Source organism: Leucopleurus acutus (assembly GCF_964270905.1).
Source record: "Leucopleurus acutus genome assembly, chromosome: 5".
Lineage (NCBI taxonomy): Eukaryota > Metazoa > Chordata > Mammalia > Artiodactyla > Delphinidae > Leucopleurus > Leucopleurus acutus.
The window spans coordinates 84562398-84578424 of record NC_139147.1 but is presented as its reverse complement, the minus strand read 5'-3'; the positions used below and the strand labels follow the sequence as shown (position 1 = coordinate 84578424).

The following is a 16027-nucleotide window of genomic DNA, read 5'->3' as shown; positions in this document are numbered from 1 at the left end:
TACTGTTCTAAGTTTGATTTCCCTATATTCAGTGTTCTGTTGGAGATGAGAATTCGTGTAAGTCAGTAAGCATCCATATCACTTAATGCATATTTACGGGGCTTTGTAGATGTCATTTATTTTATCAAAGTAACACACATTTGTCCCTTGGACCTCTTTTCTATATATAGTTTCCTTTTTGGTGATTTCTTCCAATCTAGTGGCTTAAGGTACCATTTATATGTTGATGGGTCTCAAATTTACATGTATCCTGAAACTATGCTCTGAACTCCAGACACACATATACAACTCTTTGTGCTTGGAAATACAACTGTTTCCACTTGGATATCTTAGGCTTTTCCTGACCTCTGTGTCACTCTCTTCTTTCCTGCTCTGGTCTTTTTGCTTCATATCATTTTTGCCTACCTATGGTTCTATTGAATAAATGCTTGTTTATTAGTTTGTCTGTCGTCTTCATTTGAATGTTTCGTTCTATGAGGGCAGAGACTTTGTTTTATATTACTAGTTTATTACCAGTGACCAGAACAAGGCTGTGCACATATTTGGCCTTCAATAAATATTTGTTTGATAGGTGAATAAATGAATGAATGAATCTCTTGAATATTTTTAAGGCAATGTTAAATGTTGTAATACTTCTTGCCCTGGTTTATACTTTAATATGAATGAAGTTGTTAGATTTTTTTTTTTTAACTTCTTCCAGCTATATTTGCAAATTGTTTTCTCTTTAGTTGTGTAATGCAAGATATAGTGCTCTGGTAAATATCATAATCTTTGTCCTGTATGAGCTTAAAACGTATGAAGTAGAGAAGGTAAGACCAAATACAAAAATAATTATAGTTTAATAAGATCATAGAAAGAGCCAGTGAGCTGTAGGTATTCAGAGAAAGGGTGGAACACTTCATCTGGATAATCAAGGAAGGCTTCATGGAAGAAATATTAGAGATGAGACTTTGGAATATGGATAAAATGATAGATGGTAAAGAAGGTGAGATAGAAACAAACAGCTTGAGCAAAGGCTTAAATGGAAGAAAAGGCAAGACTTATTTTAGGGAATGACATATCTGACTAATGTTTGACCCTGTGTAGGAATGTACTAAAAGATAACATACTGGAAATGGATGTTGGTACTAAATTAAAGAGGCTGTAAGACTCTTTGAGAGTTGTCAGGAGGGGTTTGAACAGGATAGTGAATTAAAACAGTGTTTTGGAAAGCTTAATCTGGCAGTGACATGTAGGATGAATTATAGTTTGTGAACTTGTGTTTAAAAAGATTTTAACTGTATGCCTCCCCAACTGTTTAGAGTTGTTGCTGATATATATTTGGATTTTGGGAGACAAGTGTATCTACACAAAAGAATAATAGTAAGCAAGATATGAAAGGTAATTAGGAATGTAAGAACAACAGAGTCTGAAGAATCAAGGGAAACAACATTTTCCAGGGTAGGAAACATCAAGAAATGGTCTCTAGAGTTTTCAATTGAAAAATCAGAAATTATGTTAGCACTTGAAATCCCTGCACTATAAAATCGCTGTGTAACTGCTAAAAACAAAGCAAAACAAAACAGATTTTTAAAAAATCAAAATAAAACCCTAAGTAAATCTGCTTATGACTGCTCTTGTGAAAAAGCAGTCTGTTTTGTATCATAGATTGTATGTAATGATAATTTTTCATTTGTACTTGTAAGCCAAAGATTTCTAATACATTTTTGTTTTAGTTTAAATTTGTCAATGGAAGTAAATGGAATGATAACTTCAGAAAAAGATAATTTTAAAATTATTGCTTTATTGATGTCATCTGACTATAAAAGTATGCTTTTTGACAGTTTCAGGAAAGGTATTTTGACTCTCAATTAAATTTCTCTAAAATTGACATACCACATCTTAAATTGAGCCAGCATAATTTGTGTCTTAAAAATGCTTTCCCAAAAGGATTCTCCCTGAAAAACATAGACCTTCAGAGCAATCTTTAGTATTTGTTTTATATTTTATAATGTTGTAATAGTTTTAGGTAATAGATGCACATATTTTTTAAAAATGGAAACAGTATAAAATAACATATAGGGACTTCCCTGGTGGTCCAGCAGTTTAGACTGTGTGCACCCAATGCAGGGGGCCTGGGTTCAGTCCCTGGTCAGGGGACTAGATCCCACATGCCACAACTAAAGATCCTGCATGCTGCAACGAAGATCCCACATGCCGCAACTAAGACCCAGCACAGCCAAATAATTCTTTTTTTAACATCTGTATTGGAGTATAATTGCTTTACAATGGTGTGTTAGTTTCTGCTTTATAATGAAGTGAATCAGCTATACATATACATATATCCCCATATCTCCTCCTCCTTGTGTCTCCCTCCTTCCCACCCTCCCTATCCCACCCCTCTACTCTAGGTGGTCACAAAGCACCGAGCTGCTTTTTACTTTTGGTAGTGTATATATGTCCATGCCACTCTCTCACTTCGTCCTAGCTTACCCTTCCCCCTCCCTGTGTCCTCAAGTCCATTCTCTATGTCTGCGTCTTTATTCCTGTCCTCCCCTTAGGTTCTTCAGAACCTTTTTTTTTATTTCTTTTTTTAGATTCCACATGTATGTAGCATACGGTATTTGTTTTTTTCTTCCTGACTTACTTCACTCTGTATGGCAGACTCTAGGTCCATCCACCTCACTACCAATAACTCAATTTCATTTTTTTATGGTTGAGTACTATTCCATTGTATATATGTGCCACATCTTCTTTATCCATTCATCCGTCAATGGACAGTTAGGTTGCTTCCATGTCCTGGCTATTGTAAACCAAATAAATAAATTAATTAATTAAATAACATATAGTAAAAGTCTCTTATGCTCCTATCCCTTAGTCTCCTAGTTCTCCTCCCCTGAGGGAGCCATTATTTGTACATTAGTCCAGGTATCTATACAAAGTGTTCACATTAGTAAGCATATATTTTTCACAAATGATAGCATAGACTACAACACATTCTGTACCTTACTTTTATCACTTAATGTTACTTCTTAGATATCATTCCATTATCTATACTTGTGCTATACCTCTGAGTGCTTGAATTTTCTCTAAAATAGCATAAGTCTTTTCCAGTGGATAAGGCTCCACGCTCCCAATGCAGGGGCCCTGGTTTTGATCCCTGGTCAGGGAACTAGATACCACATGCATGCCACAACTAAGGAGCTAGTGAGCCACAACTAAGGAGCCCACAAGCCACAACTAAGGAGCCCTCCTGCCACAACTAAGACTCAGTGCAAGCAAATAAAAAATAAATATTTTTTAAAAATTACCACTCTTTAACATTTAATCAAAGGATTCTTTGTGAAATGCTTATGTTTCCCCTTTTTTATATAAATTTATTTATTTATTTTTAGCTGCATTGGGTCTTTGTTGCTGTGCGCAGGCTTTCTCTAGTTGCGGTGAGCGGGGGCTACTCTTCGTTGCAGAGCGTGGGCTTCTCATTGAGGTGACTTCTCTTGTTGCAGAGCACAGGCTCTAGGTGCACAGGCTTCAGCAATTGTGGCTCGTGGGCTCAGTAGTTGTGGCTCGCGGGCTCTAGAGCGCAGGCTCAGTAGTTGTGGCACACGGGGTTAGTTGCTCCACGGCATGTGGGATCTTCCCAGACCAGGGCTTGAACCCGTGTCCCCTGCATTGGCAGGCAGATTCTTAACCACTGCACCACCAGGGAAGTCCCTAAATTTCGGAACTTTTTGAAGACACAGGGATAGAAGAAATCTGGTAATGAGAAAGTGAACGGTGCAAAAAAGGCCCATTAAGGTGACATAGAAGGAGCCTCCTGTAAGGAAACTGAGGAGGAGTAATTAGAGAGATAGTATGAAAACCAGGAACATGTATGTGATGAAAACCAAGAGAAAAGAGTGTTTCTAGTAGTGATGAATGTCAAATACCTGAGTCAGGTAGCCTAACATAATTCTAATGAATGAAATGTTTGGGGGAAATTTTTATGTTTCTTTTTCTCATTTGATAAAAAGTATCTTCTAATACTAAGAGGGGCATTTTTTATTCTTTTGATGTTTACAGGGATATGAAGATTGGTTAAGACATAACTCAGATAATGAAGTAAATGGAGCTCCTGTTTATGTTGTTCGAAGTGGTGGCCTTGTAAAAACTAGATCAAAAAACATTCGGGTATGCACTTAGTAAATAATAGAAATCAATAATATTTTGAAATCACAAATTCTCTGATTGTTTTAGTTAAAAGTCTGCTTTCCTACATTAAAATGTTATGATAGACCACTTGTTTAGAACTCAATAAAATTTAGTCTTTGCCTTTTAAAATCTGTATATCCACTTTCCCCAAAATTCTTCATAGGTGGGTGATATTGTTCGAGTAGCCAAAGATGAAATTTTCCCTGCAGATTTGGTGCTTCTGTCCTCAGATCGACTTGATGGTTCTTGTCACGTTACAACTGCTAGCTTGGATGGAGAAACTAACCTGAAGGTTTGTACATGCTTATGTTTGAGTGTCGCTCTTGGTGAACAAAATGTCTTTGGATTATAGTAATACTTTCCTTTGGTTAAGGTAATAAAGTTTGACCTGATAAAGGAGAAATGTTTTAAATTACTGAAACTTTTTAAAAGTTAAGTTTTTTTTTAAAGAAATAATGTTATTATATATTTACTTCAAGGGGAGCCTCACATAATTTAGTCAAGTTTAAGAAAAGCGAAAAGTGTTTTTAGGAAAAAAATAATCTTCTAATACGTTGGTGCTTTTTTAGATACGGGACACATTTACATTTTTCTCAGTTTTCAAAGTATTAATACAATCAAGGATTTTATTTGATACACTTTTTTCCCCCTATTAAATTTTTTATAATAAACTTAGAGCAGTAATGATTGTTAACACAGACTTAAATTTCCTGGTATGCAAATGTCCTCTGTAGACAGGTAATCACAGTAGCTCCTTTTACTACTTGTTATTTTACATTCTTCTTTCTCTTCTGCCATCTAGCTAAGTGATCTCAGCTACAGAATGCTGTGATTTCATATGTAAAAGAGGTTTGAAATAAATGTTATCTAAAGTTCCATGTAGATCTCAAAACTGCGATTTAATTTTTCTTCTTTTCAGACCCATGTGGCAGTTCCAGAAACAGCAGTATTACAGACAGTTGCCAATTTGGACACTCTTATAGCTGTGATAGAATGTCAGCAACCAGAAGCAGACTTGTACAGGTATGGTGTGATAATCACCATGCTCATTTTAAGTTCTGTTTACAGATTTCATTTTTACAATGATAAACGTGCACTGAGATAGTTAGCTAATTGACATTATTGGGGGGAGCAAGGTGGGAGATCAGTTAAAGGGGAAAAAAGCTAAAAGCAGAATTTGCCAGAATTCTAAGCCAAAGTATTAATTCAAAAGCCATGCTTTTAGTCACATGTTCTTTCCTATTACCTTCTACTTTGGTATGAATTGGCTTTATAACAATAGCAATAAACTTTATAACTATAATAGTAGTTACAACAGAAATAAGATTATTTCCTTAGAAGAAAATAATCTAATGGTGTGCGTGTGTGAGTGCGTGTGTATATATGTGCTCCATGAAGGCAAGGGCCATGTCTTTATGTTCAATAGGAACTAACTACTTTTAACATTACAATTTACTAAATATTAATACAGTGTAAGTCATCTTTCAGTGAGTGCTGTGCTAATTATTGTGGTCTATGGAATGGAAACAACTTTTTATTATTAAAGACTTCCATGAGAAACTACTCATTTTTACTCAATAACTGGTGATAGAATATAAATTATAAACACATTGTAAAAATTACCCTCAGCTTCTTGTCATATTCTCCATCTCCATTTGTTGGTTGAAATGTTTTAAAATCTTATCACTAGTCATTGGATTTTTCAGATGTCTTACATATCTTTATTCTGGATCCATATATTTATAATGGAGTTTTCTCTATGTGATATTATAAAAATCTTGCATTTTCATCAAAGTCAAATATGGATACAATATGGAGTTTTCCAATTAACTGTAAAAATTTGGAGTTCTATGCTTTAAGAGCATTTAAATTATAAGATAGATTTAACTGTGAAGAATTTAGTACTTTAAGAGTTCTCTATTGCTGTTATTTCCAAGTCTCAGACAAGGGTGAATTATTAAAAGATTAGTATTAAAAACTAGAAAATGATGCAGCATTAAGAAAGCATAAGATTAATATGAGATCAAATGTAACTAATGCTTTCGTGGGTGGTTTTACGTTATTTGGAAAATGGGGAGAAAGTTTAAAAATATTTTTGTTAAATAAGAAATAATTCACTGTTGAATATAAGGTATTCCTCTTTATTTTCTCTTTTCCTCTTCCTTACTGAAAGTATATGGGTTTTTTTAAATACAAATGTAATTACTACAGAAGACTTTTGTAATAGAAAAATAACTCATAATTAATTATGCCACTACTTTAAAATTTTTATTGCTGTTTTTATTCATTCATTCAACAAATTATTGTTGAGCACCTTTGTGCTCATTATGATAAGTGATAAATAAGATTAATAAGCACAGTTTCCATCCTTGAGGAACTCACAGCTGTAAAGATATTTTATATATCTCTAACTGTATTTTTTCAGTTTACTGTACCATACTATATGCTATTTATAAGGGAAATATTGATGTTTAAAATTTTTAATGTCCAAGTAGGAGGAATGCTTAAATGGCTTTATGGTATAGATGTAAGATGAATTAGGTAGGTAATAAAAATGATGCTTTCAAAGAATTTAATGACATAGCAACATACTGAAATACAATGTTGAATAAAATGTTATAGAGCTGTAGTCTCATATCCCAATTATATAAAAAGAAATATGTATGTATGTGTATCTGATAGGTAGGTAGGTAGTTAGATAGAAAAAATAAATAGGTATAGAGAGAAAGAAAAACCTAGAGGAATTACGTCAGAATGTTAGTACTTATTTCTTGGTGGTACGATTTCAGCTGCTTTTTAATCACCTTTTTTGTTCTCCATATTTTCTAATATTTCTTGAAAGAATATGGATTGCCTTTGTGGTTTTTTTAAAGTATTTTCCATCTTACTACACAGTATTCTTAATGATCTTTTTTAATGGCTGCATAATAGTCTAAGTAAACGTACTAGAACCTAACGGTTCCCCAGTCTTTCCATACTTAACTCTTCCATTGTTTTGCTGTTAGAAGTATTGCATGACACCTTATTACATATAAGTTCACCAACTCAGAATCCAGTAGTTAGATAGTTCATCATTCCCTCCTCTTTGATACAACTTGTTCACTTGGCTTCCAAGACATCTCCCTCTCTTGATTTTCCTCTTACTTAAGTAGTCCCTCCTTCTCAATCTCTTTGGCTGATTTCTCCTCTTCTCTATGACTTCTTGATGTTAGAGTGCCCCAGGACTATCCTCAGTCCTCTTCCCTCCTCTACCTATACCTTTCATTATCTGAACTCACTCTTTGTGATCTCATCCTGGCTGATGGCTTTCAAAACCATCTATATGCTGATGACTCCAAATTTATATCTCAATCCCAGATTTCTTCCCTAGTCTTCAGATTCTTATATCCAACTTCCTGTTCCGCAATTCCACTTGGATATTTAGTAAAAAATATCAAATTAATCACGTTGAAAACTGAATTCCTGATCTTTCCTCCAGAAGTTTTTATGCTAACGGCCTTTCCCATTTCAGCTGATGACAGTCCATCTTTTCAGTTGTTCCGGCCAGAAATCTTGGAGTCAGCCATGACTCCTTCATCCCCTCTCTGCTCACCTCTTCTCACCTTCTCTGCCACATCTCATCCCAATCCATCAGAATATCATATTGGTTTACCTTCAAAATACATCCATAACCTGACCATCTTTCACCCCCTTCTCTGCTACTCAATTGATCCAAACCAGCATTATCTTCTGCTTGGATTACTGCTATCAAAGGCTTCCTTACTGGTTTTTCTGCTTTTACTCTTCTTTCCATTGCAGTCTGTCTGTTCTCACAAAAGCAGCCAGAGTCATCCTTTTAAAATGTAAGTCAGATCATAGCATTCCTCTGCCCAAACCTTACAATGGCTTTTCTGTCTCACTCATATCTTTATAATGATCTAACTGATTGCCTCCATCCCCAACTGATCTCTGATCTAATTTTTGACCCTTCTCCCTCGTGCCTCACCCTCGAGCTACACTGGCCTCCTTATTTTCCCTTGAAAATGCCATATCCACTTCTACCTTTTCACTAGCTGTTCTTTATCTAACTCCTTTACCACCTTCTAGTCTTCGCTTAAAATCACCTCTTCAGTGAGACCTACTTTGACTATTTAATACTGTGACTTAATCCTTCTTACCCTCTCCTGCTTTTTTTTAATAGCACATAATACCTTCTAGTATGCTATGTAATGTACTTACTTATTATGTTTGTTGCTTATTATCTCCTTCTCCAACTAAATTGTAAACTCAAGGACAGACATCTTTGTGTGTTTTGTTCACTGATGTATCCCAAGCACGTAGAACAGATCTGGCATATAGGAGGCCTTACTACATGTTTGTTGACAGTTGAAAAGAATAAATATCTTTATGGACTTAATTTTATGTACTTAAGTTTTTCCTTTTATTGAATTCTGTGATATATGCAATTAAGATTTGTGTGTGTTACAATTCACTTAACTATTGAATTGAAATACCTAGAACAGAATAGACACTCAATAAATATCTGTTGAATGAGTAAATGAATGATAAGAGTTCCACAGTATTACTTAATCAAAGGATTTGAGAACATTTTTATTGCCCATTTATTCATCATATATTGAGTGCCTCCAATAACTGAGGCATAGTGCTAGATACTGGGAATGCAGCAGTAAGGAAACAGTGATAGCTCCTGACTCCTAGAGTTAATAATCTAATACTAGATTATTCCCTAAGAACAGACAGAGCTGCAAAAGTGGAATTATTAGATTAAAACCCTAATCGAATTTGGCCTTTATTAAACCTATTGACACATTACTTTCCAAAAACATTGGATTAATTTTTATTGCTATGAGCTAAGTATAAGTTTATGAGGCTTATTATTGTTTCAAAATGTTACAAGTATTAAGTTTTGTTTTTCGCGCTTTTTAAAATTTATTTATTTTTGGCTGTGTTGGGGCTTCGTTGCTGTGCGTGGGCTTTCTCTAGTTGCAGTGAGTGCGGGCTGCTCTTCGTTGCAGTGTGTGGGCTTCTCATTACGATGGCTTCTCTTGTTGCGAAGCACAGGCCCTAGGTGCACAGGCTTCAGTAGTTGTGGCACACAGGCTTAGTTGCTCTGCAGCATGTGGGATCTTCCCGGACCAGGGCTCAAACCGGTGTCCCCTGCATTGGCAGGCAGATTCTTAACCACTGTGCCACCAGGGAAGTCCCTAGTATTAAGTATTATAGTTTTAAAATTTTTGCTGATTTTGTAGATAATAGTTTTATAGTTTTAAAACTAGTTTTAATTTATTGTTTTACTAAAAAGTCTGAGCAGGGAGTTCCCCGGCAGTCCAGTGGTTAGGACTCGGCGCTTTCACTCCCGGGGTCTGAGTTCAGTCGCTGGTTGGGGAACTAAGATCCTGCAAGCCATGCAGCACGGCCAAGAAAAAAAAGGAAGGAAAGAAAAAAAAGAAAAGCTGAACATTTTTCTGTGTTTATTAACTTTTCTCCTTTGGATATTGTCAGTTCCTTCCCAGTTACCTATTAGTTAACAGTGGTTACATTATTTCCCTTTTTATTTTTCTTTAAAAATATTTATTTACTTACTTAATTTTGGCTGTATTGGGTCTTTGTTGCTGCACACGGGCTTTTCTCTAGTTGCGGCGAGCGAGGGCTATTCTTCGTTGTGGTGCACGGGCTTCTCATTGTGGTGGCTTCTCTTGTTGCAGAGCACGGGCTCTAGGTGCACGGGCTTCAGTAGTTGTGGCTGGCGGGCTCTAGAGCACAGGCTCAGTAGTTGTGGCCCACAGGCTCTAGAGCGTAGGCTCAGTAGTTGTGGTGCACGGGCTTAGTTGCTCTGCCGCATGTGGAATCTTCCCGGACCAGGGCTCAAACCCTTGTCCCCTGCATTGGCAAGTGGATTCTTAACCACTGCGCCACCAGGGAAGTCCACATTATTTCCTTTTAGAAAACTTTAACAGCTTATTGAGGAGAGGCTAGAGTACGGTTAAGAAATTATCTCTGCCCAACCACTGGAAGAAATAAAAACTAGGAGAGTCTTCTGTTTAGGTACAGCCTCTAGCAGGTGCCTATTTCACAGTATTCTCCATAGTCTCTTTCCTTGGCTCCTTTGCTCTTTTTGTTCTTTTTTTTTAATTCTTTCTATTCTCTTTATTTTTTGTAGACTCCAACTCATCAGTTCTACTTCTGGGAATTTTTCCTAACAAAATAATGATATTCTGCTTTTAGAAATATATCTTGGGCTTCCCTGGTTGCGCAATGGTTGAGAGTCTGCCTGCTGATGCAGGGGACATGGGTTCGTGCCCCAGTCTGGGAAGATCCCACATGCCGCGGAGCGGCTAGGCCCTTGAGCCATGGCCGCTGAGCCTGTGCGTCCAGATCCTGTGCTCCGTAACGGGAGAGGCCACAACAGTGAGAGGCCCACATACTGCAAAAAAAAAAAAAAAAAAAAGATATCTTAATGCAAATGTGAAAAGATATGTACACTGGCTTGTTTGGGGCTGTATTGTTTAGACTATCCATAAGTTGGGAAAAAACCTAAGCTTCTGTCAGTAGTGAATTACTTAAATAAATTATGCAGTGACCCCAAAATACAATGCTATGTGTGGCCATTAAAAGTAATGATGTGGATCTGTTTTTTTGTTTTTTTGTTTTTTTTTTTTTGCTGTACACGGGCCTCTCACTGTTGTGGCCTCTCCCGTTGTGGAGCGCAGGCTCAGCGTCCATGGCTCACGGGCCTAACCGCTCCGCGGCATGTGGGGTCTTCCCGGACCGGGGCACGAACCCATGTCCCCTGCATCAGCAGGCGGACTCTCAACCACTGCGCCACCAGGGAAGCCCTGGATCTGTATTTTTCACAGGACATGTTAAGTGGGGAGAAAATATTACCAACAGTATTTATGATATCCCATTTTTGTTTTTAAGATACATACATATTTATATGTGCATGGAAAAAAAGCCTGGAAAACATACCTCAAAATATTAATAATGTTTTATTTGAGTAGAGGGGTTACTGATGATTGTTGTTTCCTTTTTGTCGTCTTTTTACATCGTCTGAATCATTTTATAAAGTATGTGTATTTGAGTGTATTCAGTCTTTATAATCAGTAAAGAATAATAAAGCTCTTTTCCATTTTGAAACAAATCATAGTGTGGGTTTGGAGAAAGGACTATGGAAAGTGCAGAATGAGTTAATCCAGCATGGTACTGGCATGAACAAATACAAGAAGTGCTTTTGAATCAAGGATAACGGGACAGATAAAATGAAGGAGAACAGGTCTCTTGTTGCCATTTGGCTCAGGAAAATCGAAAGACTGACCACACATTATCTCTGAACAGGGTCTAGGAGTCACCAGCTGAATTGGCTCTTTGAATCTAAATCCAAAGTTTGAGGCTCAAACCAGAGCTACATAAAATTCCGTTAAGTAGAGATAATTAAAAATCAGTACTTCCCTGGCGGTCCAGTGGTTAAGACTCCATGCTTTCACTGCAGGGGGTGTGGGTTCGATCCCTGGTTGGGGAACTAAGATCCCGCATGCCACGTGGCACAGCAAAAAAAAAAAAAAAAAAAAACAGGGCTTCCCTGGTGGCACAGTGCCGACGCAGGGGACACAGGTTCGTGCCCCGGTCTGGGAAGATCCCACATGCTGCGGAGCGGCTAGGTCCGTGAGCCATGGCCGCTGAGCCTGCGTGTCCGGAGCCTGTGCTCCGCAACGGGAGAGACCACAACAGTGAGAGGCCTGCGTACCACCAAAAAAAAAAAAAAAAAAAAAAAAAAAGCAGTGCTTCTCCCTGATACAGGAGGCTGAAGGAAGAAGAAGTAAGAGATTAGCAAGAAATAATGAATACAAAGTCTACAAGGGGTGAAGCATCTGTAACCTGGAAACAGGAGGGATAACAGGGGACATTTGGAAAGTCATGCTTAATACTTCTTTGCATAGTTAAATGATTAACATGAGGCTCTGCCCAGAATTTGCTTCAACTCAGAATTTACCTCTCACTATTATAGAAAGTAATTTTTCACTTGAGTTGACTTTGTGCTATGGAGCTGTTTTGGTAGTGGAAATTGGAACTAAAAGGCCAGGCTATGAAAATTCATTATAACAACAGGCCACTCACTCTAAATTTCAGGAAACCAAAAGTTAAAGAAGCTCTGGAGGTCACTAATAGTTTTTTTACTTACTACTCTACCCTCCACACGTAATTCACACATAGTAGTTTGCTCAGTGAATATTTGTTGGATAAATGAGTGCATGAATAAGTATGTGAATGAGTGAATGAATGATTCTGGTTACCGGAGTCTTTATTTAGTAAACTGTGATAAAAATGTATGAGCATTCATTGTTGGCTAAATAATATATGCATCTCTGTGTAGCAATTATAAAGTCTCATCATGACCAAACTGATAATCATAATAATATATTACATTTGCATTGCCATTTTGAAAACATTATTTCATTCATTAGTTTGCTTATAGCTGGAGTAGAGATGGCAAGAATTTTTTTTTTTTTTAAACACAATACTTTCTTGTCACCATTTGGAACACCTGGCGCCCCCAGCCTGCTCTTAATCATCAGAATACTTAATTTATAGTCAAATGTCAAGTCATCTTTGAGCCTGTGTCCTTATCCCCAGCCAGGAGCCTGTGTCCTCTATCCCCAGGCCCAACGTATTCCTTGAGTGTCAGAGTTGTGGGTAACTGCATAAAAGCTACAGTATCGCACCTTAGAAGGGCGCAGAGACGGGACGGAGAGGGCAGAGTGGCAAGTTGAAGAAAGCCATAGGCAAAGTCCAATCAGTAGTCATTAGAGGGCAAGAAAAGCCCAGGATGTCAGTAATCACAGGGGAAAGGAAATGTTGAGTACAAAATCTGAAGGAGAATGAAGGGTGGGAGAGGCCTGAGCCCAGAGGCAGTCTTGATCCAGAAGAGGTCAGCCTGAGTCAGGAACCCTGGAGGCTGTGAAGCAAAGGGCAGTGGATTAGGGGACTCAGACATCACAGAAGAGTTCGACAAGCTGGTACCCATTGGAGAAGGTGACAACACTGCCCATGACATGTAGCAGCAGCAGGAACAGAGTGAGGTTTCTCTAATGCATGGGCCCAAAGACTTTAAGTAGCAAGTTGACGAGGGTCATGTACAGAACGCTGCCAGCAGCCCCATGTAGACATAGTACAGGATCCCCAAGTCTAGATGCAGGCCAAGAATTGGGCAGAAGGCTTGGGTACCAAAAAGGTCGTGTTGCCAAAGTTGGCGAAATAGACCATGAGGAGAAGTAGTGTGAGGCAGCTGTGGGCAGCAGCAGCAGCTTATAGCTCCAGTGCAGATTCAGTACATCATCTGCGAAGCCCAGGAAGATTATGCAGCAGATGGCAAGGAGCACACTTCATAGTGAGGGAAGGCTTTACACTGCTCCTCCACAAAACAGTTCAGGAAAGGGAAAGGGGTGAAGCAGAAGAGGATGGTAAGACAAACAGCACCCCTGATCGCTCCCTGGGACTCTAAGAATATTAATTTTTTAAAGCTTAATGACTGATTTACCTTTGTAATTTCTAACATGAATATTGGACGATTCATATATGCAAAAGGTTGGTTTTGTTTCGTATCTAAGAATAGTGCCAGAACTGTCTTAAAATTTTCCACCCATTGATGTCATAAGTAATGTATCATTCATTAGTTTTTTTGTAACATAGTGAATTCTTTGATAGATTCATGGGACGAATGATAATAACTCAACAAATGGAAGAAATTGTAAGGTAAGAATAAATTTGTATTATCCAATCGCTTATAAGTGAGAATTGTTTGGGGGAGGGACTAAAATCAAGTATATCCATATCAAGTATATCCATATCCCATATCATGGGAAAGGGTTAATTTAAAAACATTTAGCATTTCATCTTCTAGTAATTTCTAGCAGCAGCAGATGAGATGAGGATGAAGCAAATGCCAGGAAATGACATCAAAAACATTTAGTAAGATTATTTGTGTACTCATACTTCTTTGTCTGATATATTGGGTAGTAACATAAAGGAATCATAGTGGTCCCTATCCAGATCCTTACACATCTAAACGTACCACCACATAAGTCTCTAATACAAAAAATGTCTTACGTAATGTTTAACAAATAAAAATATTATGGTCTTCTTCACTTCAAGATCATTCCTTACAAACTAGAGTATTTATTGGCCAGTAACTTCTTATATACTCTTCTGATTGGTTATTTGGTTGGTTGGTTGTTTTGATTTGTTTTCCCTCAATATTCAGGTTAATTTCTGGTACCTACATGAAAGGCTTTGGCTCATTTCAAAGATTTTCTGATAGGGTGAGATTACATTGTTACTCATGACCACAAAGCTGAATTTAGAAAAAACCTTGGAATCAGCCCTTGAACTTCTAGTTAACTTAGCACTCCACCTCTTTTCTGGAGACGTTCAATTTCTACTGACTGCATGAAATAAGTCACTGACATAAAGAGTTGAGAATTTTTAAAAATGAAATCCTCAAGACAAGCTACCAAAAATATGCATCAGCATGGATTCACACTTTTAATAAAAGTCAACACAGGAGCACGTTCAATAAACTGTAACAAGGTCTTTTTAAGTGTAGGACCCCTGCTGAATAACAGTGACTGGGTTTTATTTTGATTTCTACAGTGACATATTGGGATGCATGTGTGGATACGTAGTATGGATTGCATTAAGATATTGTGACTGGTAAAGGAAAAGATCAGTTATGTTACCTTAGCAGGTAGAATGGTTTTAAAAAAAAAAAAGAGCCATGTTCTTTGCTAAAGCAACCAGAGTGAACTGATGAATTATCTTTTAATTTGAAGCTTTCTATCATTATATCCCAATTTTATACGCCAACATGAGCTCAAAGTTTTTCTATTCATTGCTGGAACCAAAACCAAGTAGAAAAGAGCTATAATATGGCTCCTGAATAATTGATTTTGGAATATCCATTCAGGGTGCTCCAGATACGACTATATAATAAAACCATACTTGTTAACCATAGCCCAAACACCTGGCCCCCCACCGACTGTGTTCATTGGATTATTTTTTTTTTACAGTGTTTAGGTTTGCAGACCTCTTCAGAATTGGTTCAGATTCTGTTTGATTTGGATAACTGTGTATGTATATTTCAGAAAAGCCTTATGATAAGGAATATCAACAAAATCAAGGCTTTTTTACTTATCCATACCAGAGTCTTATCATTTGCTATCACTAAGAAAATACAATTTTCCTTTCTAGTTATTTCTTCTCGTTTTATATCTCCTTTATGGAGAGAAATTCAAACAGCAAGAAGACCTGTGCTCTGAGAAGTATGCAATGCAAGTAGTCAAGTTGTAGTGTTGATCTTGCCTAGAAAAAGTACTAACTCACTTACTATGTTATCTTCTATAACCTAGTATAATTTTAATTGTGCAGAACTCATGCAGTTATATACAAATCATACTACAATTTATGTTTATTTTGCATTTTATTCTTCACACAACCTGTTTACACTGCATTTTAATTCTGTATTTTCCCTTTGGAAAATGTTAATTGATTTTGCTCAGAATTTTATCTTGTGTAAAACATTTTAAAATCATTGCTTAATTTTTGGTTTTGTTGAGTTTTATGTTTAAACTTCTGAAACAAGTGGCTTTGTGATTTTATCTACAGGCATAGTCTTATTTCTGAGCCATTGATCTTAAAATGACTGAAATGCTAAGGCAGATATTTGTTGTTATGGTAACTAGCAGCATGATTGACCTCGACAGCTTTACAGTAGCAGAGATTTTGGTTTTATATGAAAGCATTGTTATAAGTATAGCTGAAGTACCTTCTGTCTGTTAAAGATGCCATTTTAAAATTTAATTGA

At 37.0% G+C, this 16027-nt stretch overlaps 1 protein-coding gene across 1 annotated transcript in view; it reads left to right on the top strand.

The window, feature by feature from the left end:
- The window catches only part of ATP11B (ATPase phospholipid transporting 11B (putative)), a gene marked incomplete at its 5' end in the record, with an annotated part of 120268 nt that overhangs the window by 32634 nt on the left and 71607 nt on the right, over window positions 1-16027 (top strand). Inside the window, 4 exons of the mRNA XM_082839270.1 lie at window positions 4042-4149; window positions 4334-4462; window positions 5090-5193; window positions 13873-13920. Coding sequence (XP_082695396.1) covers window positions 4042-4149; window positions 4334-4462; window positions 5090-5193; window positions 13873-13920 — 389 coding nt within the window. The remainder of the gene's footprint in view (window positions 1-4041; window positions 4150-4333; window positions 4463-5089; window positions 5194-13872; window positions 13921-16027) is intronic.